Below are 23,440 nucleotides of genomic sequence, written 5' to 3'. Positions count from 1 at the left end.
TTTAATGTAAAAAAATCTTACTGGAAAACAAGTAGCAAAATCTTATTTTGTGGAGATGAAAGCATAAATATTGAAGCAGAGAAATTACAAAAGCAAATTACAATTATTAAATGAGGATAGTTCAGATTGGAATGATTGAAAGGAATGATGGACTAAAAAGGATGTTGGTGATCTTAAGCCAAAATTGTGGCAGTTTGAGTATCCTGAATGTTATGCCTTTAATACTGATATGAAAATCAGCAATAATGTCCAAAACCTGGCAGCTGTGGTCAAGATGATAAGATGTAATTTTTGTCATGTGCTTGTCTGGAAGAATAGGTGTTCTACAGATGTTCTGTTAAGGAAATAAGCAGCTGAAGTTATGTGAAAAAGTTCTAAATCAAGATTAATGTCGCCAGTGTTCCATTACATTATTGGCAGAAAACTTTATTTTGTGGAAAAAATGTCTGGACTTTTCTTTGATTTGTAGCCAGAAAATCCAACAACATTCTAAAAGGTCATTAACCTTTCAAGCATATGAATATTCAAATGTTACATATGCATGTTGGTAATGACCCCAATTTACAGTGCAAGTGATACTTTCAGTAATTCAGATTACAATGTTTACTCCACCATAATTTATTGAAGAGAAAGGAATATTTATGTAATTTTACCACTTTGTAAGGAATTTAAAGAAAACAAGAGTAATTTCCTTCTTGAGCCTTGGAAAAGGGATTTTTGTAGAATTGTGCTGAAGAGCTGGGTTTGCTATTCTCAGGACATTGAACTGCTATGACAGTACATTTGCAGACCTTAATACATGAGGCAAATAAGAATGTAAAGAAGGGAAACTCCAACTAAACAGTTTCCAGATGACCTTGCACCCTTGAGCTAATGCTTGCCAGCAGAACATTGATTGACAATGGTACAACTTTGCTATAAAAAGGTCATTTTCCAATCAGTGTGAATGGATATTGCCATGATCACGGGAGCCTGCAGTCTGAGAAGAAGATAACAGGATAAAAGTGGCAGAACTGTGATAAGAAGTAGAAGGGTTTTCTTTTTCCAGTTTTCATAATAACATTTACCAAAGAGTAAATGACATGATTAAATGAACCTTCTTACAGAAATGTGAAAAGACTCATTCACTTGACACATTTGTTGTAAATTATAGATCCCTCAAGAACAGAAAAGAAAGAGAGCAAATGTCCTACCCCTGGGTGTGATGGAACTGGCCATGTAACGGGGCTTTACCCCCATCACCGCAGTTTGTCAGGATGCCCACACAAAGATAGGGTCCCTCCAGAAAGTAAGTTCACATTCTTTCATGGAAACTGGGGATAAAACTACAAAAACTTTTCTAGCATGCTTTTTAAACCTTTTATTTAAAAAATTAATTTCATTTTTCAGTATGGTTTGTCTCAACTTAGTCAACTGTTCTGTGTTATACTTTTTCCTTTATTCCATCATTTCCATTATTTACTAACTTTACACTAAAAGAACAACTTTTAAAGCTGTATTCTTTGATTTTGAGAATCCTAGGTTATTTTTTAATAGACATATTTAGTCATCAGAGAAAAAGGTTTCCAGAAGATGTGCACTGCTTTTGCTTCTGCGTGCTAATGTCACATCAACTGTCCTTATTGTCTTGTACAGGAATAATTATTCCTGAAAACCTTGCAACCCCTTTCCTTTGTTATTGTTGTGTCTGAAGCATAACTTATATTAAACTAGTGCATATTATAAAAAATAATAATTTGGCTGTTTACTTAGTTACAGAACTCAGGATTTTGAGCAAACATCCTCTGTCAGTCACATGGGTGGAACTTCCTGCCACATCAGCAAATTCCCTGCGTAGGAAGTTCAGCCATATGAGCTCATGGGCACCCACCTAAAGGCAGAGGGCTTCGTTTCTGGAAGTCACCTCTTTGGCTGGTGAAATCAGCATACGCCTGTTGTGGCTAATGAGTCTGTGCTGATTTTCATCTAGAAGTGTCTAGCTAAGACCCAATTCTCTTTCACACCAGTTTTAAAATGAAGTTATGGAATCCTTTCCATATGGACCTAAAATCCTCACTGTCCATCAGCACTTACAGACTTAACCTCAATGAATTTGCAGCAACCTTAAAGAAATGTTATAAAGACGGTCGGAACTAAAATGGTCCCCAGTTTCCAAAGGAAAGTAGATTCTGATGGACAGGAAAACAGAAGTAAGTAGATTAGCACAGTGGCTTCTTCCAGAAGTGATGATGAGGTGCATTAGGAAGCTTTGCTGTGTTTGGTTGGTCTCTGAATACAGTAGAACAAATAAAGTAATTTCTCTGCTTTCCAAGACCCTGCAATTTTCTGAAACAAAAATATTTATTCAGTTGCTCAAAGTTCTATCATTTTTTCAAATGGTAAATAAAAAGCTCTTTAGAAGACTTTGTAAATCAAAGAAGAATATAGCTTTAAACTGTTTGCATGCTCTTGTACCTACTAAAATGACAAAGGTGAGCTCATCTTTTTTTTTCCTGTGATGTTGGCCTTGTGAAGCATGTTTCAAGAACAGCTTTAAATATTAGGAATTTCAGAGTGAAGCTTTTGCATCTATACACATTTTATCACACTGATGATGGGGTGATGATGATGATGGTTATCTTTAATGAGTATACATGGTTTAATTCTCAAGTCTCTGAACAGCTTTTATTCAGTTCTTAACTCAGTCAAGGTATCTACTGATTTTATTAGATTTTTTTTTTGAGTGAGAACTAAATACAGGCTTCCAACCACTTCTTGTGTGAGAAAATGAGAACTTCATAAGGGCTGGATGGCCTTTTTCCATTGCGTGATGTACTGCCATCCAGCTCCGAGACATGGATTCAGATATGCCTCATGTCATAAAAAACTCTTCAGTGTTCCCAAAAAGTTCTTGATAATTTTGCCCTTCATAGCATGAGCTTTATGATTTAGAGGGGTACTGCTCTGAGAAGCGTTGGAGTAAGTTTTCCATCCAGCTTGCAGTGGATGAGGATGTAAATCAGTTTACTTGCTTAAGCTTGTACCATTTATTTCTTTTTTACATTTTTTTCTGCCATCCCTCAATTTTTAAGTGCTTCATTTTGGTTCTTAGTATTTTGAAAAAAAAAAAAATAATCCATATTTTTAGAGAATACAAGTGAAAATTAAATTCTGCTTGCCATGTAGATATGATATATCTATGTGGAAGTGAGCAGAACTGGCCCCTAGCTCAATTGGGCTGCCTTATAGTTAGGGTTAAATTCTGTTCAGGGTTGTACTGAGGTGTGTTTCAGATAATTCAATGTTCTACTAGTATAACTTGAGAGCAGATTTTCAGCTCATGAGTTTGATAGTGCATTTATAAAGCTATGTGTGAAGAATACATACATTTCCTGAAAGAATTTTTCCAGTCTGTAATTTTGTTTTGTATGGTTGCTAGCTCACCCTTCACTGTTGAGCTGATCTTTGCTCAGTGGTTTTGTATGAAGAAGATGTTGAGCGTCTTCTGCTTCACTGTTGTACCAGAGATGCATTTGCTTATAGGTTCTGTGATCTTCATAACTTTCACTGTTGCCCTGTGTTAATGAGCATAGGGTCACAATAATTACTTTCCTCATCAGGCTTTATTGGCTTTGTGTGTCACGTGTATTTTGAGGAATGCTGGTTGTTAATGAATCCTGCTTTGTTTTAAAATGGTTTCATATATACTGGGATTTGATTTTTTTTTTCTTGTTTTCATACTCTGCTGTTTTCTCTTACTCTCCTTGTCAAGTTCTTGCCATGCATGAAAATGTTCTTAAGTGTCCTACACCAGGCTGCACAGGCCGGGGCCACGTAAATAGCAACAGGAATTCCCACCGAAGGTAAGGATGCCGTCGCTGGACACCAATCTAGAGGGAACAGTGCCTCCGAACTGCAGCCCTTCTAGCAGTCCATTGGGGGGGAGTGAGTGTGTGTCGTTGTTCTGTTCTGAGGATTGACAGATGGTGCTTCGTGTGCTTTATCCATTTTAAAGAGTAACATTTATTCATGTATTTTCTGAGGAGAACGAGTGTGCGTTTGCTGTAGAATGGATGAATTGATCCATGGAAGACATTTTAAGCATCCTTAGCTTTTTCAGTGGACTTCTTTTTTCTTTTTGTTTTGATATTTGGTGAACAGCAGTGGTACAAAACAAATGGTATGACTCCTCATGAGTGTGTTGCAGGGAGAAAGAAGATTTTGTCAACATCATCAGGACTAGTACAGAGTTCTTGTTCTCACACTTCACTCTCCTCAGAGATTATTTTCTAGTGCATGAAAAAATCTACTCTAATCCTAAATTACTGGGGATTTTTAATACGTGAGAAACAGCATTTTAAAAAACAGCTGTTAACTTTCTTACTGACCACAGTCTCAACCCTGAAGTACTTATTCAGCTAAAACTGAATGAGAATCTTGGCTGTTTAAGAAACACTAAGAACATGTCTCATTACATTTAAAAATGAGAAAGCAGAATTATTGGAAGTAAGTTTTCTAGTAAAAAAAAAAAGAAAAATTAAGGAAAAAAGCAAATTTTGCATAGTTTCCTAAGATTAGTAATAGATTCTTAGGGAAGGGATGCTATTACAAATTAAATTCTGTCAAAGAAATTTTGAAAATCTGACCTTAGTGTTCCACAGGTCATAATTTTCCCACAGAACAGTAATAAAATCTTACCTATTCCTTTACAATTTTAAAAATCCAGAAAATGTGTATAAGAGGGTAAAAGGAACTGTGCAGTGTTCCTGTTATTTAATTCCTTTTTATTGTAAATTGTAGCATGAAGGCTTGAGAAAATACAGGTACTGAACATTCAGTCTTACCAAGCTCTGGGTCACTGCAGTCCCTCATATCAGCTGCGTTTCCCCCAGAAGACTCTTGTGGGTACCAGCCTTTCTACAGTGAGCTCTGGTACCTGTTCTCTGCAGCGATGCTGCCAGTAGATGCAGCAAAAACCTCTGAGAAGGCTTTATGGGAATTACTGCTGTTTGAAGCAGCGTTCACTTCTGGTTGAATATCCACTGGAATATTTGAGGTGTCTGAGGAAGAGCCTGTCAGTGGAGCGCAGCTGCCCCCTGGCATGGCTCCAGAGCTGCACAGAGCTCCCTCACCCTCTGCAGAACTAGGGCAGCAAGGGTGGGCAGGGGGGAGCACTCTGCAGTCTGTGCTCACCTCTTTCTGCAGCTTTTGGGGCATTTTTCTCTACTTCACTTTTTTTCTTTTTTTCTTTTTTTTCCCACTTATTTCCTGTAAAGAAGGGAACATCTGGGAATGCACTGATTTGCCTTTCATTTTAATTTCTATTCCTGTGGAGAGCACAGAGAGCTGCAGTCACATAAGCATGCAATAGAGTATGACAAGGAAAGGAGCCCCTCCGTTGTCAGGTCACAGGGTTTTACAGCTTCACTAAGAGCACCATCTGCTGGCATCAATATATTTATTTTTCTCAGTTCTAAATCTTTTCCATAAGAATCAGGCTTATTATTGCCACTTCAATAATTGGTCAGCATTTGCAAATGTAATTTAATTTCCAGTGCAGAAATGCTTTTCATTTTGCATCATCTACTATTAGAAAGCACATTTTAGTGGCTGAAATTCGTGAACAAACACTAACAGTTGACATGTAGATTTAGCAACCCAAGGCAAAATTTTGCACTCGTTTATATGCCTAGCAAAAAGATTGGAGTTAATGGAGCTGAATGAGGTGTGAAGCAGCACAAGATTTGGCCTATATGGTGTTGTCATTTAATTGTCTTCAGGAGCCATTTCATTGGCAACATTTGTAGATGCATAAAGGTCACAAGTCTGCTAGCAGAGCTGCACAGTAAATTCCAGTTTATATTCTCCTCTCCTACTGGTATGTTCCCTGGCTGACATCCATGAATAATCTATCCATGTACTGTGAGAGAAGAAGAGCAGATGTAAAATTTACAATGCAACTTTGAAAGCAGAAGAAAAGAAGTCTATTCTAGAGAAAATACACATGATCAAAACATTTTTGGAAACCCTTTTCCTTCAGATTCTTCCTGATGCTGGCTAAGGAGGAGAAGGAGTAATTGGATCAGTGCTATAATGTGAAACTATGCAGGACAAGACAATTAAATTTCCTTTCTGTAATTGCAGCCTCTCTGGATGTCCTATTGCTGCAGCAGAGAAACTGGCTAAAGCTCAAGAGAAGCATCAGAACTGTGATGTGTCAAAATCAAACCAGGCATCAGATCGGGTTTTAAGGTATTAGAAATCACTATAATACTTATTCTTATGCAGAATTCATCACACATTCACCTAATCTGAGAATTTATATTTATATACATTGTATATACATATATCTCCTTTAAAGAAGAGTTAGAATTAGGGCTTCTGGATCCAATTCTCACAGTGTATTTTTCCCACTCAATTTTCATGGGGGAGGGTTGGTAATTATTTTGGCAAATACATGTAAAGCTGAAAAGCTCATTTTTGTCTTAGGCATTGTTTGGTGTAAAGATGACTGCTGGAGTGCAAAGTCTAAGAACAGTGTGAAAAAAGTTGGTATCTTTTGGGAATAAACTAATATTTACCGGTAAGTCTTGGTTTTTTCAGCAGGCTTTTACTAGTAAATATCAGTTTAAATTAAACCAGAAGCCCTATGTGCATTACCAAACTGGTAGTACACTCTTTGGCAGGACACTTCTAAAAGTACTAGGTATAGCTTAGATTCCAAAATAGTATCAGACTTAGTTCTTTGTCCCTGTTCCCCCCATTCTCTGCCAGGAAGGACAGAAAGAGGAAAAAAATTGTTCAAAATTTTCATATGGAAAGGACCTTGAACCAGTTTTATATGATTATACTCCGTTTCTTCATCCATGTAGGATTCTGCATTTGTCTGAAGTTGTATCCAGCTTTATGCTATTGTCTTATCTTTTGAGATATGTGGGTGGAAAAAATATTATTTCTAAGGAGCTGAAGTGTGAAGGATGCATTTAAAGCAAACTTCTGCATGATTGTACCAGCCTTATGCTGATGATGCCCCAAAAGCTGCAGAATTTCTCCATGGATACTGCAATATCTGTGGGCTGGGATAGGTACATCCCTCCCAGCTGCCTCTAAGAGCGTGGAGGAAGTGCTGCAGCTTTAGTTCCCAGAATTTCCTACTTATCCCAAGGGTTTCTTAGTCTTTATCTGTCTTCTAGATTTAAGAACTGATTTGGCTACTTAAAGTTTTCTACTGTGTTACCAACACCATTCTTTGACTATTCTCTTGAAAGTTCATCTAATCTTGATGGTCTTTTCAAAAACCAGCATTTCCATGGAGCAGGGAACATAGAATTATGGTTCAGATCTACAGAAAATTTTTCGTCATTCCTATTGACTGTGCTCTCCATCCACAGATTGTTTTTGATGGGCTTTGTCTTAACTGCCCCTAATTCAGTTTGCACAGCTTGGCATACAACATCCCACAGAGGTGTGTTAGAGAAGAGTTCTTCAAATACCATTAGTAAAAAACCTCCACTCTTTGAGGGAATAAAACAGTTTCTCACTTGATGGAAAAGACAGATCAAAAATGCAGTGGCTTTTACCACTGCTCATTACAGAGAAGCCACTGAAGTCAGTTGCCATAGAAGGCAACTGCTCAAAAGCGGCGTCCAGTTTGATGGCAAACTCCCTAGGATTGTTCTGCAAGCTTAACTTCACTTGTGAGCTGCCTTGTGTTTCAGGTTTTATAGGTAACTCAGATAATTCTTTGATCTTGTCTCTTGCTTCCCTTTTACCTCTAAGTCATCAAAGTATTTAAGATGAACTTGGCAGCTATTTACAATATTTGCGTGCAGGGAATTGATGGGCAGATGGAGATGTTTTAAGAGTAAATCTTGAATACTTGTCTTCATACCAGTTTCCATCCTACCTGCATTTGAAAGTTCTTACTTTAAAAGAAATCAAATTCATAGGACTTCGATTCCAGTGAAATTTTGGATTTGCATCAAATGTTCAGGATCTGAATTGCAGGTTTGTGACTAAATATAGATCATCTTGAAACAGGATCAAACTATTATTCATATCAGCTCATTGTATAAATAAGCCCACTGTATTTTGTGAGGAAGAAGTGTCTAAAGGAATAAGCATACATAAATCAAAGGGAATAGTATGACTAATATGATTTTTTGAGTGATCTTTACATAAATATCCTGAATAAATTCTATGAAAATAAATTCATTCAGAAAAACATTATATAATATTCAAAACCTATTTCTTACTATTGATCACATTTCACTTTGTTAGTCAGCGTAATAATACTTCTGATGTCAACTGAATTTATGTTCCTATGATTGTTCCTTCCATTTCCTCTGGTTATAAATGCAGTAAAAAAAAAACAAGAAGAAAAAAGAAGAAGAATAAAGAAATGCTCTATGCTTCTTGATTCCAGCAGAAGCACCTCAGGTGTGCTGTTCATAATCCTCACTGCCTGCTAAAAGCAGCAGGTAGACATGCAGCATTGTGTAGCAGTTGCTTCCTATGACCCAGTCATGTAACACTTTCTTATACAGGTAGGGTTTGCAGGATCTGGCCTTCATTTGCCTGCTTTGAGCTGCTGAATTCTGTGTCCACATGCAGAAGATGGTGTGACAGTGGAGTTCACTGCAGCGTTCTTTCATTGAGATTTCACGAGTTTCTCAAATGAGTGCATAACATCAATCAGGGCTTCTTCTGACTGTGTCCTCTCTCATCCTAAATGAAAGAGATATTTAACTGAAACAGTTTTATTTTGTATTCGTTCTCAGGACCTTCCTTGAGGTGTGCATCTGTGTGTCAGGAATCGCAGCTCCTGCCAGAACCTTGCATTTAAGGATGAGCAGGACCTGCAAGGCAGCAACTCAGAGTCAGCAGAGCTTCTGAGACTCTTCTCAAGATGAACATGGATTTGTATATTGAAGGATGAAAGAGGAATAGTTACTTTTGAAAGCACAGAGGAAAACAGCATACAACTCTGTTGGAAGAAATTTGGAGGAAACTCCATAAATTAGGTGGAGCTTCCAGATCTACTTTTTCTTTTCGATATTTAAAGAATTTGTCCAAACTTCTTCTGTCAGTCTACTTGCCCCTCTTTAATTCTCCTCCCAAAAGAAAAAAAAATGTTTGCTAATGTTTGCAATTACATGGGGAAAGGGAAACCCTGAAGTATTTTAAAACAGAATTTTAAAATACTTTTAGCAGCAGGATACATTTAGTGGTATTAGAATTAATTTTGTCTAGGCTTTGTTCAAGGAAATAAATATTGTTTGTCTGCTGAAAATAACCAAACTAAGGAAATGCAATAATATATTGCTGTCTCTTGAGTACAAGAAATAACTAAGATTTTCTAATCTGAACTATAAATTATGCACAAACATAGTAAACTGAACTGCATCTAACAAACTGTACATATCTTTAATTTCTAGGCCCATGTGCTTTGTTAAGCAATTGGAGATCCCTCAGTATGGCTACAGAAACAATGTCCCCACCACCACACCCCGCTCCAACTTGGCCAAGGAACTAGAGAAATACTCTAAGACTTCGTTTGAATATAACAGTTATGACAACCATGCCTATGGCAAGAGAGCCATAGCTCCCAAGGTGCAATCCAGGGATATATCCCCCAAAGGATATGATGGTAGGAGGTGCACACTCTTATACATGAGAGACAAGTTTGCAGTTAATCATGTTGTTGTATATGTAAACATCATACAAATAAGACATGTTTTTTCATGTTCATACAGTATTATGAGGAATGCTATCATATGTAAGTTATTTGAAAGGCCTTTTAAAAAAGTGTTGTTTTATACGGTGCTTGCTTCAGGATTGTTGCACTGGCAAAAGACATCTCCAGCCATTAAGCTCCTGGGATGTATTGAGATGGCAATAAAAGCTAAGTAATAGAGATAATCCTCATGTTACTCTCTGGGAGACCTGGCCTCAAGGGTTACATTAGGATCTCACCTCTGTGCAGCAGGTCAGTTAACCCAGGAAGATAACATGCTTGCATTGTGGGGATATGGAAGTTGAAAACCTTGGTCTCCTTGTGCTTCAGAAATCTCCACTACATAGTTAAAAAGGCATTTTTGCTTATTTTTTCCTCACAAATACACTGGTTAAATTCTCTGGAAAACCTAACATACTTAACATGTTTAGGAGAAGGCTGATACTAGCTTCGGTTCAGGAGAAGACAGTGGATGGGATCAGTCAGGGAAGAGGTTTTTTTATTAGGGAAGAAAAATGAACTACAGGATGAAGAAGGATTATAGCTTTTGAAGACATGAGGAATTTTTCAGAACAATGAATTTATATATGCATATATACTATATATATCTATATATAAAACTAAACCATGCCTTTTTTTTTTAACACTAGCAGTTCATTTTTTGGTTAAAATATTTGATACTACTCGGTGACTACTATAAGAAATTTCAGGCAGGTGTCAGATTTTCTGTTTAAAAAAACAGAAAGAAACTATACAGAGCAGTTTGTGCTATTGCCTGAATACAGATTGACATTTAAAAGTAGTTAAATGAAGAAAGAGAAAATTACTACAGCTCTCACCTTCATATGTCTGATATTTTGGATATTTTCTTTTCTCAAAAAATTCACAGACATATTCTTGCACTATAGCAGAAAGGAAGAGGGTTGTGAAAGGAAACCTATTTTTAATAAAAGAGATTTTGTTTCCTCTTACCTTCGTCTTATTTGTCTGTATCAGAATAGGGGTTTGAACAGTATTGAAAGTAAAGCACTAAGTGTAACTATGGTAGGAACGTAATGAGTATACATTAGTATAAGGTAAATTAGGTATTAAATATTGTATATATATTCTGTCTACTCTTGCAGAAAGGAAAGCATGACAATACTGCTGGGGTTCCTGTGAAAAAGCTTATTTTCAGCTCAAATTACTGATGCATAAGCAACTGATAAATATTTTTCTCATTTTTCAATAAATAGTGACAATCTTCGCTTTTTCTCCCAAGCCACCAGAATTTGAAAATACATGTATCATTAAGCTCAAGTTTATGGTGGCCTTGAATAATAAAAGGTTTTGTTGATACAAGTCACTGTCTTTATGCACACTCATCTCCCTTCAATATAAATAGGAATTTTTCTTGGCTCTAGGACTGGGACTAGGTGGCGTCATTGCTCAGTAATATGAGTCAGAGGGGACTGAGGGACTCTGCATACGTGTGATTCATGCTGGTATAGCAAGTGTAGGGGGCTCTTGTGTCCTCAGGACAACGGCAGCCCATTGAAGCTGGAGGGGTTGGTTGCCAGACAGAGGCTGCTCTATGGCTTTGTTCCATACTCCTGGCTCTGCTGGAGGCAGGGCACGCTACTCCTGGTTCTGAGTGATGTGTGCTGTTTGGCCAGACAGACCTGCCAATATGGTCCCAGAGGTGGGGCCTGATCTGAGTTTTTCTTTTTCCTGATAGTGATTTTCATGAAACCTCTGGGATTCACATCTTTCTGAAATTTCAGAAGTACTGCAACATATTTTGCTTTAATTGCCTCAGGAAAATCGGTTGAATTCTTAGAATCATGAAATGAAGCCCTGGGCACACTGAAATTGTTCAAACATTTTGGCACTGACTTTCAATGGAACAAGGATTTTGCTGACAGTTATTGTAAATAACTGAATATGAAGGACATCTCAGGAAGAGAGTCTTCACTTAAAAGAGCCACTTCAAAAAACTTCACAGTATTTTTAGGTGGTTTTATATTTATATATATATTAAAAAACTAATTATTGCTACTAACATTTTATGGATGTCCAGAAAGCACACCTGTTGTGTATGTCAGCAAAGCATGTTTGTATAAAAGCAGATTCAGTTCTGAAAAGTCATTCTGGAAAACCCAAAAATACATCTAAGGTTTGGGGGGAATGTGCAGGTAAAACAGTGCTTTAGTTCTGACTATATGAGAGAAATGGTCTTATTGGATATGAAAAATCAATAGCTTCACATCTCAATTTTTTTTAATTGTCAGCTAGTACAGTGTTTTCATCACCAGAGAAAGGGATTATATCTTCAGTAAGTGTACAGTTGGGAGTGGCATGAATATAAATCACTCCTTTGAATTGTTTCCTTGATATTTTTTACAGTATGGTTTGCTAAAAAACAAACAGAAAATGTATACTTCATATTTTTGGTCGGGTGATCTAACAATTCTTGGGAATTTTTTTATTTTTAAGCTCGTTTTTCCTTTGAAACCAGATGCATAGTGTATTGGATGCTGGGCTTATTGTATACAGCAGTAAAGATAAGACAAGTTGGACACAGCAGGCAGTGGTGATGACAACACTTTCAGTTGCTTAGGTGATGGCAGGAATTGTTGTCATCCCACCAATAGGCCTGGGTCATTCTATCAAAATGCTGAGAAAATGTTATGAGTGAGATTCACCTGACCATGTCCAGAGTTATATAATGTTAGCACCAACAGCTGAGTTCAGCACCCCTTTCAGATTCAAGAAGAAGGGTAGAATGCTTCTCTGATTCAGTTCATTTTTTCCTGAACTTATTTAAAACTGGTCAGGTGAATCATGGCATGAAAGTTCCTGGTTTTTTTCCACTGCCTGTATAGGAAGTCTATAATGAACTAGATCACATATCTGAAATTAGATGAGATTAATATTTTATTGTGCAAGTCATCAAAAGTGTTGAAACCGTAATTAATTTACTAAAACATTCAGTATTTAGACCATATTGACGATGAAGGTGCCTAGGAAGAGCTGAATTCCGCTCCAAACAACTTCCTTTTGTCTTTTGTGTGTTTGGGCTCTCTCCCACTCCCCCATTGCTAATTAGTAAGAGAAGCCTTTAGACTTGAGAGGTTCTTTGTAATCAGCCCCTGGTATATCTAATAGGAGCCCAGTTTGGGTCTGCAGCTGGTTAGACCTGTGTCTGTTTTTAGTGGGGAAGTTGTTCTTCACATTTGGTTTCACTCTGGATTACAAAGCATAGATGGACTGTAGAGCTTTATAAACCTGGTGCCACAGGGGTGGGAATTTTATCAAGCAGAACTATCTGGTGTTGAAACAATGCAGCTTTCCCTTCATTAGTGAAGATTGATTTGAATCATTATAAATTGATGATCTTTGTTTCTCCTGGAAAGCTAATGTGAAATGAACAACCTGGGTTATGTGACTCATCTTCAAATATACAGCTGCAGTAAAGTTAAGATAACCATGGCCATTTCTGTGTAAGTAAGCTTGGCTTAAATTATTGGTAATCTGGAAATTAATAATTGTGTAGCATGCTTATAGCATTTTACATCTTCAAAGTGTTTTACAAGTGTATCACAACACAACTAAATTTTAGAAGCAACTTTCTGTTTATAGAGAAAATGTCTTCAAGGGAAAATGTAGTTTGACCAAGGCCACAGAGGAGTCCATATCAGAGCCTGCATGAGTTTCTGATGGTTAGTCCTATGTATAAAAGCTGCCTCTTTCCCTCCCTCTCTTTCGCACACATTCTCATACATGCATATATATATATAATTTCCCATGTAATATGTCTCTTATGTCTGTCTAAATGTGACCTGCTATAACAAGACTAACATTTTTTGAAAATTACAAAAGTCTTATTTGTTCCTATGATTTTTGAAAGATACTAATTTGGCAAGGTCATTGGTACAGGGTGCTTGCTGTGTTAACATAACACAGTAGAAACTGAATTATTCAATTATTTACTTCCTTAAGGTAGGAAAATTCTTGCATGTCTTGAATACTATAAGAGAGTAACAATGGATAAATGCTGAATTTTTAATGACCACCATTGACTACTATATTAATAATGAAACTCTTGAGGAACAGTTCACAAATTTATTATTAGTGGATAACCTGCTAGTGTAGTGCTACTATGTGTTCAAAACAAAAAAAATGTGATGAATGTTTAGCATTCACTTCACTTAAAAAAAATCACACCCTGTGCATTATGTGGCTTTCCTGAGAAAACTCCATCTGTTATGATTTAAGTGAAACACTATTTCCTTTGCAGTAAAAATAATGCCATGATTTTTTTCAGTTTTTTAGAGAAAGGAGGATGGCATAAGCTCTAGCAGAGACATTTTGCCTTCAGATTCTTCTTTTGAACCCTGCCTGCCTACCAAAGCAGCCTGTGGTTCACAAATGGGCTGTGCTCATGGGAGCAGATTATTATATGTATGTCTGCTCAGACAAATACAACTGAAGAGCCTGGCATTTAAATGGAGCCCATCACAGAAGAGCTCTGTCTAGGGCCTGACCTTTTTTGTATAGCTCTCTAATCAGCATGCTAGTTGGTTATTGTTACACTGTGCTATAAGGTATGATCTCTGCAGTATACATTTCCATCTTAAGGGGAAGTAGTTGCTGTAATGTGCATGGAGGTATTCTCTGACCTTGACTTCTATTTTTTTTCTGAAAATACATAAATGTCTACATTTTGGAGACAAGCCACACTTTCTTGCATTTTTGTAAACACTTTTAAAACAGCTCATCTTGGAAGAGAGTTGGGGAAATAAGTGGGCTAATAGGGCTGCTTTCCCTTACTTCTGTAATACCTTTGGCTGCAAGGAGCATTACTTAAAAGCAGCAACAGTGCTGCTTTGTGTTTAGATAGGCTGGACGTGAGCACTGTCAGTGCTTTGGCTCTTCTGTGACCTTCTGTGGTTTGTGTCAGTCAGAGCACAGCTGGGCATCACTGCCTGCAGTGGGAGCAGGGAGGGGTGTCTTTGGTCCTTACTGGTTTTATGAAGAGTTGTAGGTGCTCAGGTTGTTTGAAGGGGTACAGGGGGATTTTTCACTTGTACCTGTTGCCCTTTAAACTGCCATTGCTTCTGCCCTTGTGCAAGTCATGGTAAAACTAACACATGACAACCACCTTTTCTCTCCTGTCGTGCTCCTGTCTTTGGGATGGCCTGTGCCATAATATTTGCTGTGGTGTAGGAGGAAATAAAGCTTTTAGGAAGCATGAGGTGTTTGAGGACATATGGGTGGTGCTGTGGCCCAGAGGCCAAGCTCATCAGCCTTGCAGTGGATTTGATCTTCAGTAAATCTGGGGAGTTCTAGGCCTTAAACTAGCAGTTCCTCGTGTAAATAGGAAAAGGTCCCATAGTGTTATATTGCCCATCATTAATAAAAATGAATGAGCTGAGCAGATTGTACCTTCTGTCTGACTATATATGTGGGGTAAAAGCAGTGTTTCTGTGTTTTTATTGTTTTATAAATCCAGCCTGTTTGTCAGAACAATTCATGATCATGTCATGCAGATTTTTACAGGAGGTTATTTCATACGATCTCACACATGTAGCATATAAAACTCACAGACAGAAATCAAGAAATACAGCCATCATTCTTACTGCGGGCTTTTTTTTTTTGGCATTGGTTACTGTTCCTCATTATAAATTTCACCTCCAGCAGTTTGTTTTCCTCTTCACTTATGCAGAATGCTCCTTCTTTTGAGTCATCATTGTCATATTTCTTCCCACAGCTAAACGCTACTGTAAGAATTCAAGTCCAACCAGCAGCACAACAAGCAGTTATGCCCCTAGCAGCAGCAGCAATATGAGTTGTGGTGGAGGCAGCAGTGCCAGCAGTACCTGCAGCAAGAGCAGCTTTGACTATACTCATGACATGGAGGCAGCACACATGGCTGCTACTGCTATTCTGAATCTCTCCACCCGCTGCAGGGAGATGCCTCAGAACCTCTCCACTAAGCCTCAGGATCTCTGTGCAAGGGTAAAAATTAGTAAATGTGTTTGTTGATGAAGATTTCTCTTAACTGTACTTGCTCTATGGCCCTGATTGAGAGAAAAGCTTTAGTAGATCTTGCTTTTATTTCCCCCTCAGAATTAACATAATCTGGTGGCTCAGCTAAAGCAGGGAGAAAAAAAAAGCAAGAGAAAGATACAAATTGTTCACAAGTACTGCAGGAAATCATGATTGTTTTATAAACTAATGAACAGATACCATGTACTCCTTTTTTAAATTTGTCTCTTATAATTATAAAAGATGTTTGGATTGCTCAAGTGGTATCAATTTCACTGCTGTTTGGGTATTGTTTTTTTGCAGAATGCAGTCTGGTTCATGTATTTGGCAAAAGGATTAAGATTTAATTCTGCATTTTTATTTAAAAGTCACAAATCAGACCTAGGCTGGTAAGATGAAGGCTTTATGCTACAAATTCTTGCCTGTCTGTGATACCAGAGTTCTTAAGTCAATGCATAATACATTTGAAATGAACAAATCCTCCAGTACAGGTGTCTTAAAATGTGCATAACAGTGTTGCAGAGTGACTGATGTTCTGTATGTTCACAGAGCATCAGTATATTATTAAATGGCCATACAGATACTAATAAAAGCTTTTGTCATTAAGCTTTCTGTATTAATAAAAAACAGTGCACTATTAACATTCATTAAAGAGTTAGGAGATTTCATTTTTAACTTTAAAGTTTTGGCTCTGATAGCTGTTCAAAAGGAGTTTTTAACATGCACAAGCAAGCAGTACAGTGTTGCCTACAGGAGACCACTAGATGGCTGAGCAGACAGATGCAGTGCAGAGGAAACATTTTTATTGTGCTTGTAGAGAGATTTTGAGCTGGCAGACATGTTCTGTTCTTCTCCTATAGACAAAGGCTTGCTTTCCCTTGTTGTGCAAACCATCTCACATAACAAACTAAACCTGTAGCAGCAAGTATTAGCAATAGTCATGCTCTAAGCCAGAATGGACTTTGTTTTCAAGTGCTACTTTTTATATTAATTTATTTAATACTGTTCAAGAGGGAAATCTCTTTCTGGCATGAAATAAATGCAGTTCTTCTCTATTCAGTATGATGGGAGAAGTTGGAATACAATGCTAAAAATCTTCTGCATCTAAGCCAGAAAGGGCCTCTTTCCTAAAGTGTCACTGTATTGTGAATGAAGGAATGAGTCTGAGGAGATAAACACTTTCTAAATTAAATTAGCCAGATAGCAGCAATTAGATATAAGCTCTAACAAAATGCAGTAAGTAATTCAGAAAGAGAGATTTGCATTCACAGTGGTTTCCTGCAGCTCTGTTGTTACTCAAGAGGAAAGAAAGTCACCAGACATACAAGAAGTCAGTCAGACTCACATTCATTTTGAAACCAAATTTCTCATGGAACACTTCGTTTTTGGAAAGATGAGGAATTCTCTATGGGCATTTTTATCTTATCTGTCCTTAGTTTTTAAATTTTGTGTTCATTTTAGGATATCTTATTTCTCCTTATCTAACATAATAGACAACACTTGTTTGTTTCTGCAAAAGAGTCCATACTCATCCCATTTTCCTGCGTAGCAGTTGTCGCAGAAATTGGCACAAATTATTATCAAGATAGATACATGAATTTTTAATATGTGTTCATCTGCAGGGAAGGAGCTATGAAACTTAAATGCATTTCCTCATTGACAAATGGTGTCCAAAAGGACTTCTTTTGGTATCCTACCTCCCTGTTTAATTTTCTGTTATCTATTCAAACATTGACTGCTAATGTAAAAGAATGTAAAAGAAAAAAAGAAACAAAGATTATTTGATGTTAGCTGGTTTTTGTTTCTCTAATCACCCAGACAGATGCCAAGACTGAAAACAAGAATTATGCAGATGTTACCTCTCAAGTTACTTCACCTGTCACAGAATAAATCAAGAACATAAAAACAATGGCAAGAAAATGCCTTTAGAGCTTTCTCCTTTATATATCAAATTTTGCACCTATGTTCTAGGTGGCAGGAGGGGTACTGAAAACTATCCCCTTTCCCCCCAAACATCAAATTAGCCATTCAGGAAGAAATCTACTTTAACAGCATTAATGTTGTGTAACAGCATCATGCTATGTGTAGGAGGGGGCTCAATGCTTACAATCTATACAGGAATGGAAAAGCATTTTATCATTCTGCTAGCAATCACATTGAAGAAGAGGTAGCAGTTTGCCAGTGTGAAGCTGAATTAACAATATTTTTCTTATTTTGACAGAATCCTGATATGGAAGTCGATGAAAATGGGACGTTGGATCTGAGCATGAACAAGCAGAGGCAGCGAGATGGTTGCTGCACCATTTTGACCCCACTGGAGCCAATGTCCCCTCAACGGCAAGCCGTGATGAACAACCGCTGTTACCAACTGAACGAGGGTGACTGCTGGGACTTGCCAGTGGACTACACTAAAATGAAGCCAAGTAGGATAGATGAAGATGATTCCAAAGAGATTAATGTATGTCTTTTTCATCTGTATAGCTCTTGTTGCAGTCTAATTTTGGTAATTCATGAATTTTCTGAAATTCGGAGGGAAATAGGAAGCAAAATTAGTATGTGACAAAAATGGTGGTTTTCTCCAGAAAGGACTTTTCTGCTGGTTAATCTTTAGGACTATATCATGCTGGCACACATCTGATCTGTGACTAAGTTCCATAAGACAACATTTGAACCATGCATGTGAATCATGTTTTCTAACAGCATCATCCTGTTAACAAATATTTTCTGCAGTAAAGATGTTTTGCCATATCCAGTTTATGTTACTCTGTATAAGCAAGTTGACATAACCATGCAATACTAGGATAATCAGCTCTGAAGAAAAGGTACTCTCCTGAATTTGAAAACCATAAATGATGAGCTGAGAATTTGAAAGCATGTATTACGTAGAAATCAATTTAAACAAAGCAGCAGAGTATAATGAAAGCTTTCAACTCTTTCAACTAATCTTCTAGATTACTTATATGCTCTTGACAGCTCTGTGTAAGGGTCTGTATTAATTAAATACTTTTTTTAAAGAATACAAAGAAGGGATATAAGAAATCAGCATTACTTTTCTACTTGTAATACCAAGACAGCAGCAAAAACCTTTAAACAGAAGAGGCAAATAAAGAAAATATGTCAATGGATTTTTATTACTTTTCAAAACAGAATAGACAGGACACTGAAGAGGTCTGCTGACAAGGTTCAGTGCTGCTGCATTTTTTCTGTCAGATTTTAACCCTTATCCATTCTGCAGCTTAAAAATCTTGCATTCAATTCATTTTAGTGGTTTGAGGACTTCTGGAGATTTATTTTTCTTGGCTTATAGACAAAAATTAGGCTAATCATTTGTGTGTAGCACATCTCTTGCCAATTTTATTTAAACCAGAAAGCTATTCTCAGTGTCTTTGAAATATATAATGAAGTGGAATTTTCACTCGATATCCTAAATGCATTCTAGCTTTGGTGATACAGTTTTGCTATTCATTTCACTGGAGTTGGCAGGAAATCTGTCACTATCAAAGAAATGTGAGGTAAAGCAGCATGTTTTTTCAGAGTAAGAACGCCCTGCTTCCACTGTGTTGTTTATAGCACCATCTGCAGGAATCCCTGAATCACTGCATTCAGCCACTGCATTCCTGAAATAGATGGGTTTGAATTTCTGAATATCACTGAAGTTAATTACAAATTATATCATTCTGTCTTGCCAGACAGATCCATTGAGATTTGTCCCAGACTGAGATTTTGTGTGTAGATGTTAAAATTGCTTCTCTTTCATCTTTGAGATGTTCTAAATCCTTAAAAATGCTGTTTAAGATGGCTGTTTGATGCATAAGGTACTGCATTTAGTAATATTTTTTTGCCTTTCCTCTGTTGTGCTGTGACTTTAGGGAAAAGACCCGAGTCTTTAGAGAAAAATAATGGGAAAGTTATAGAAAAAGCTGGAGTTCCTCCTTTTTATTTTCCTACTTAAATAAATTACATATTTCACATATTGTGAAGTCTTCATCAAAATACTCAAATATTATTCAAAAGTTTAGTTCATGAAAGAACATAAAATCATTTCATTAATTTTGTCTGTCAGAATAGGCTAAGAAGGAGATAGCATCTGATGACTCTGCTTTGCATTTTTTTGTGTAAGTTGTGACCTTATCTAGCTGAAATTAATGTATATACATTTGCCTGTAGCCGGAAGATTTGGATCCTTTCCAAGAGGCACTTGAAGAAAGAAGGTATCCTGGTGAAGTTACAATCCCAAGTCCTAAACCCAAATACCCTCAATGCAAAGAGAGCAAAAAGGATTTAATAACGTAAGCATAATGTGAGGTGAAATTATTTATCTCCTTTTAACTTTTTCTCTCTTTGTCTTTTTTTAAACCAACGAATACATATGCGCCTTGCAGTATGAGCATGCAACATTTGCAGCATATAAATGTTTCAAACTGCCAGTTAAGTAAAGTGATAAGCTAACGTGTATTTGCTTGTTCTTAATGATGCTATATTGTATTGAGACGCCATTTTCATTTAAACCTGTTCATTTTGCAGCTTTTCGATTAGGATGCTTAAAACCCCTTGCAGTCATTGCAGCTAAACTGGAAACAATGAAACTTTTAAAAGTTTTTTTTTTAAACATACTTACTATTTTGGCTGTTTTTGTTTTTGTTTGGTGGCAGATGTCCAACACCAGGGTGTGATGGGAGTGGTCATGTGACTGGTAATTACGCCTCACATAGAAGGTGTGACTTCATTTTTTTCATGGTGGATTCTGTCTTTTCAATTTATTGTTTTCAGCTTACCTCAACAATGCTGTCAAAGTAAAACGTTGAACTATGTGTTAACCCTTTGAGTAATATATGTTGATCTTAAAAGCATGCTAATTTGTGTGTTGTATAAACGTCTTTTATTTTCAAATAGATTACTAAAATTTCAAAAGTATTCCTTAAGCATTTAAGTAGTTAACCCAGCAATTTCCAATATTTTTGTTATATTTTTCTAGTTCATAGACAAACAAACAAACGAACAAGAACATTTACAGTATGTAATTTTGGAAGTAATATTGATAACTAAATATATTCAGAGGGTTAACTATATTACAGAATTCAATATTACAGCACTTGCCCCATCGCTTTTCTGCATTAAAAACTTTTACTTTTTAATTTTTATGTTGTGTTTGTATGCAAGTGTTCAGTTAATGAGAAGATTAACATACTTGTATGTCCTGCCATGTCTTACAGTTTATCTGGCTGTCCCTTGGCTGACAAAAGCATTCGGAGTATGCTGGCCACAAGCTCACAAGAACTCAAGTAAGATATAAAGAACAAATATTTTCTTTATAAATATTTATTTGACTGCAAATTGTGTAAAGTTGTATCAGAAATTAGAAATGCTGTCTGGAAGAGCTGCTGCAGAAGGGGCTGATCCTGCTTGGAACGTGCATTGAAGTCTTTAGAAATTCCATACAGGGGGGCTGTGTACATAAGTCTGTTGACCTAGTATGTCCTTTTGTGTGTTCATTAGGTGACAGGGATGGACAAAAGACAGAACTTCTGGAATTTTATCTTAATGTTTTAATTCCTATTCAATTTTTTACTGAACTTTGAGTTTGCTAGTTAGAACAAAAAATTCCCATACAATTAGGCTGATGAAACACTTCTGATTACACTAGCAGTAAGACACTGCAGTTTCTCAGACAGTTGGAGGGAAAATAATTTGTTTTTCCCAGATGTTTGCATAATTTCCCCAGGTTCGTACCCTTGCTACCAGCCTAATGCATTTTCTCATGTGACTATGTTTTTTAATGATTACTTAGTTATCCCCTGCTCAAAATGAGTTCTTTACCATTCCTTATAGTTCTTTGGAGTAACAGTTTTAAACAATGAAAATTAGAAAATCACGAAATTTAGCTTTGCTCTGTCTTCCTGCACATATTCTCCACTGCAACTCTCTGTGTGGAAGAACTATAACATTTATTAGTGCTATGACAGGGCAGTGCTCCTGAGCTGGCAATTTGGTTAAGATGGAAAAATGTTGACAAGAAATGAGGAAAATTCAGTAGGGAAAGTATGAATGGATACCTTATGCTGCCATACTGCTTACCAGTATTCTGTCTTTACATTACTTGAGTTCAGTACATTCCCTGATTTAAAAAAACCAAACAACTCTTGATATAAACTGTGGGAAAAATGAGAACACAAGCAAGAGAAAACTGCTGGAGTAAGATTGCTCTCTAGTTTTACCTAATCTAGTTGCTAGAGATAAGCAACACATACAAAATTTACAGATGATTTTGCACAAAGTAAAAAATAATGTTTTGAAACTATTAGTTTAGGTCATGCCAATATATGCTGCCAGAAGAATATGTGATGTGCAAAAGGGGATGTAAATGAGCTCAGGGAAAACATTTAAATACAAGCAGAGAAAGATATGCACATCTCAGAGAAACTCAGATTTGGACCTGGATTTGGGGTTGGGATGGGTCAAATGGTAGAAGTTTGAGGAAATGTGAATGCATAAGCAAAACGCAGTCAAGACTCTTGAGGTAGCATGAATATTTTAAGCAAATACTCTTCTATTTTATCCCTTTATAAGGTTTCTACTTATCTTAGGAAGCTGTTTCTGAATTACTTCATCTCCTGTGCTTTTCTCAAACATCTGCAGTCAAAGCTGCCTGGTAGAAATCAGGAAGAAAAAACCCCACAGCACTTAAATTTGAGATCCCAGTTCTATGTCATGCTACTTTCTCTACTTATTTCAAGTTTTTCCTAAGCAAAAAGCAAGATTTAGTTAAAGTAATATTTTTAGGTTAAAAATCTGTTGTTTATTATTTATTAGCATAAAGTATTAATTTAGCAGGTATCATACCAGTTGGACACATAAAACTCTGTTAAGTTTCAAAATTACAGAATTTTAAACAGGTTTACTTAACAGGTTTACTCTTTTGTGTTTGCACTATTTGGCAGTTCTTTTCTTTCTGATCATATATTTTTCATAGGATAAAAAAGTAAATCATTGCACAGGGCAGATAGTAATCATTGCATAAGCAATTAATTAATTTCTTCTCTTTTCCTTTATTATTCTATGTGAGGCCCTGTCTGTTATTCACCCCAGTTTTCTCAAACTACCCCCTGAAGATAGACCTATTAATTCACTCACACATTTGTCACTGCCATCACATCTGAGTGTTTCCTAATTAATTTAATTATAAAAGTGGGTTTTTTTTCATCTGAAGTTATACTCTGAAGTAAATAGGATTGGTATTATCCTCATTTTAAACCAGAAAGATTAGGTATATAGTTTTGATTGCTCAGTTGGATACTTTTAGGACTCAATTTGTCAGTTCTTCACATTGTAGAGTACTGTATATGTTCAAACCCTTGAATTTGCTTGGAGTTACAGGAATTTAGCAGATATATGTAATGTAATTGATCCTCTGTGAAAAGGGGTGAACTATGCACAAAAAGCAGGAGAGTCCAGTTCCAGAGCAACCACACTGTCCTTTCTCCTATCCCACAACTCTGATCAGTCCCAGCCTCCACTTGGCCCATTTACTCTGTCCTGTTCTTCTGCATCATTTTTTCTACATTGTTCCCTCTCTCAAGATCCCTTGTCTGATCAGCACATCTCTTGCCTCCATCACACTTATATTTTTATTGTCCTCTGTCTCTACATCCTGTGAAGTTGGTACAGAGACAGAAATAAAGCATCTTAGCATTTCCC

General features: G+C 36.8%; 1 protein-coding gene across 11 annotated transcripts in view; it reads left to right on the top strand.

The window, feature by feature from the left end:
- Positions 1–23,440, top strand: part of MYT1L (myelin transcription factor 1 like) — a 236,396-nt gene that overhangs the window by 155,723 nt on the left and 57,233 nt on the right. For 6 of the 11 annotated variants that reach the window (XM_033056743.1, XM_033056741.1, XM_033056740.1 and 3 more), the window contains exons 7-14: positions 1,154–1,288; positions 3,752–3,842; positions 6,124–6,231; positions 9,417–9,628; positions 15,468–15,715; positions 17,967–18,203; positions 19,913–20,034; positions 20,959–21,027. In XM_033056743.1, the coding sequence (XP_032912634.1) occupies positions 1,154–1,288; positions 3,752–3,842; positions 6,124–6,231; positions 9,417–9,628; positions 15,468–15,715; positions 17,967–18,203; positions 19,913–20,034; positions 20,959–21,027 (1,222 nt within the window). Of the gene's footprint in view, positions 1–1,153; positions 1,289–3,751; positions 3,843–6,123; positions 6,232–9,416; positions 9,629–15,467; positions 15,716–17,966; positions 18,204–19,912; positions 20,035–20,397; positions 20,461–20,958; positions 21,028–23,440 lie in introns of all 11 variants that reach the window. The other 5 variants (XM_033056737.1, XM_033056745.1, XM_033056747.1 and 2 more) reach the window with 1 other exon arrangement.

The sequence above is a fragment of the Catharus ustulatus genome, chromosome 3, assembly GCF_009819885.2.
Source record: "Catharus ustulatus isolate bCatUst1 chromosome 3, bCatUst1.pri.v2, whole genome shotgun sequence".
In the NCBI taxonomy this organism is placed as follows: Eukaryota; Metazoa; Chordata; class Aves; order Passeriformes; family Turdidae; genus Catharus; species Catharus ustulatus.
The sequence above is the reverse complement of the archived record's forward strand: the minus strand, read 5'-3'. Positions and strand labels throughout refer to the sequence as shown.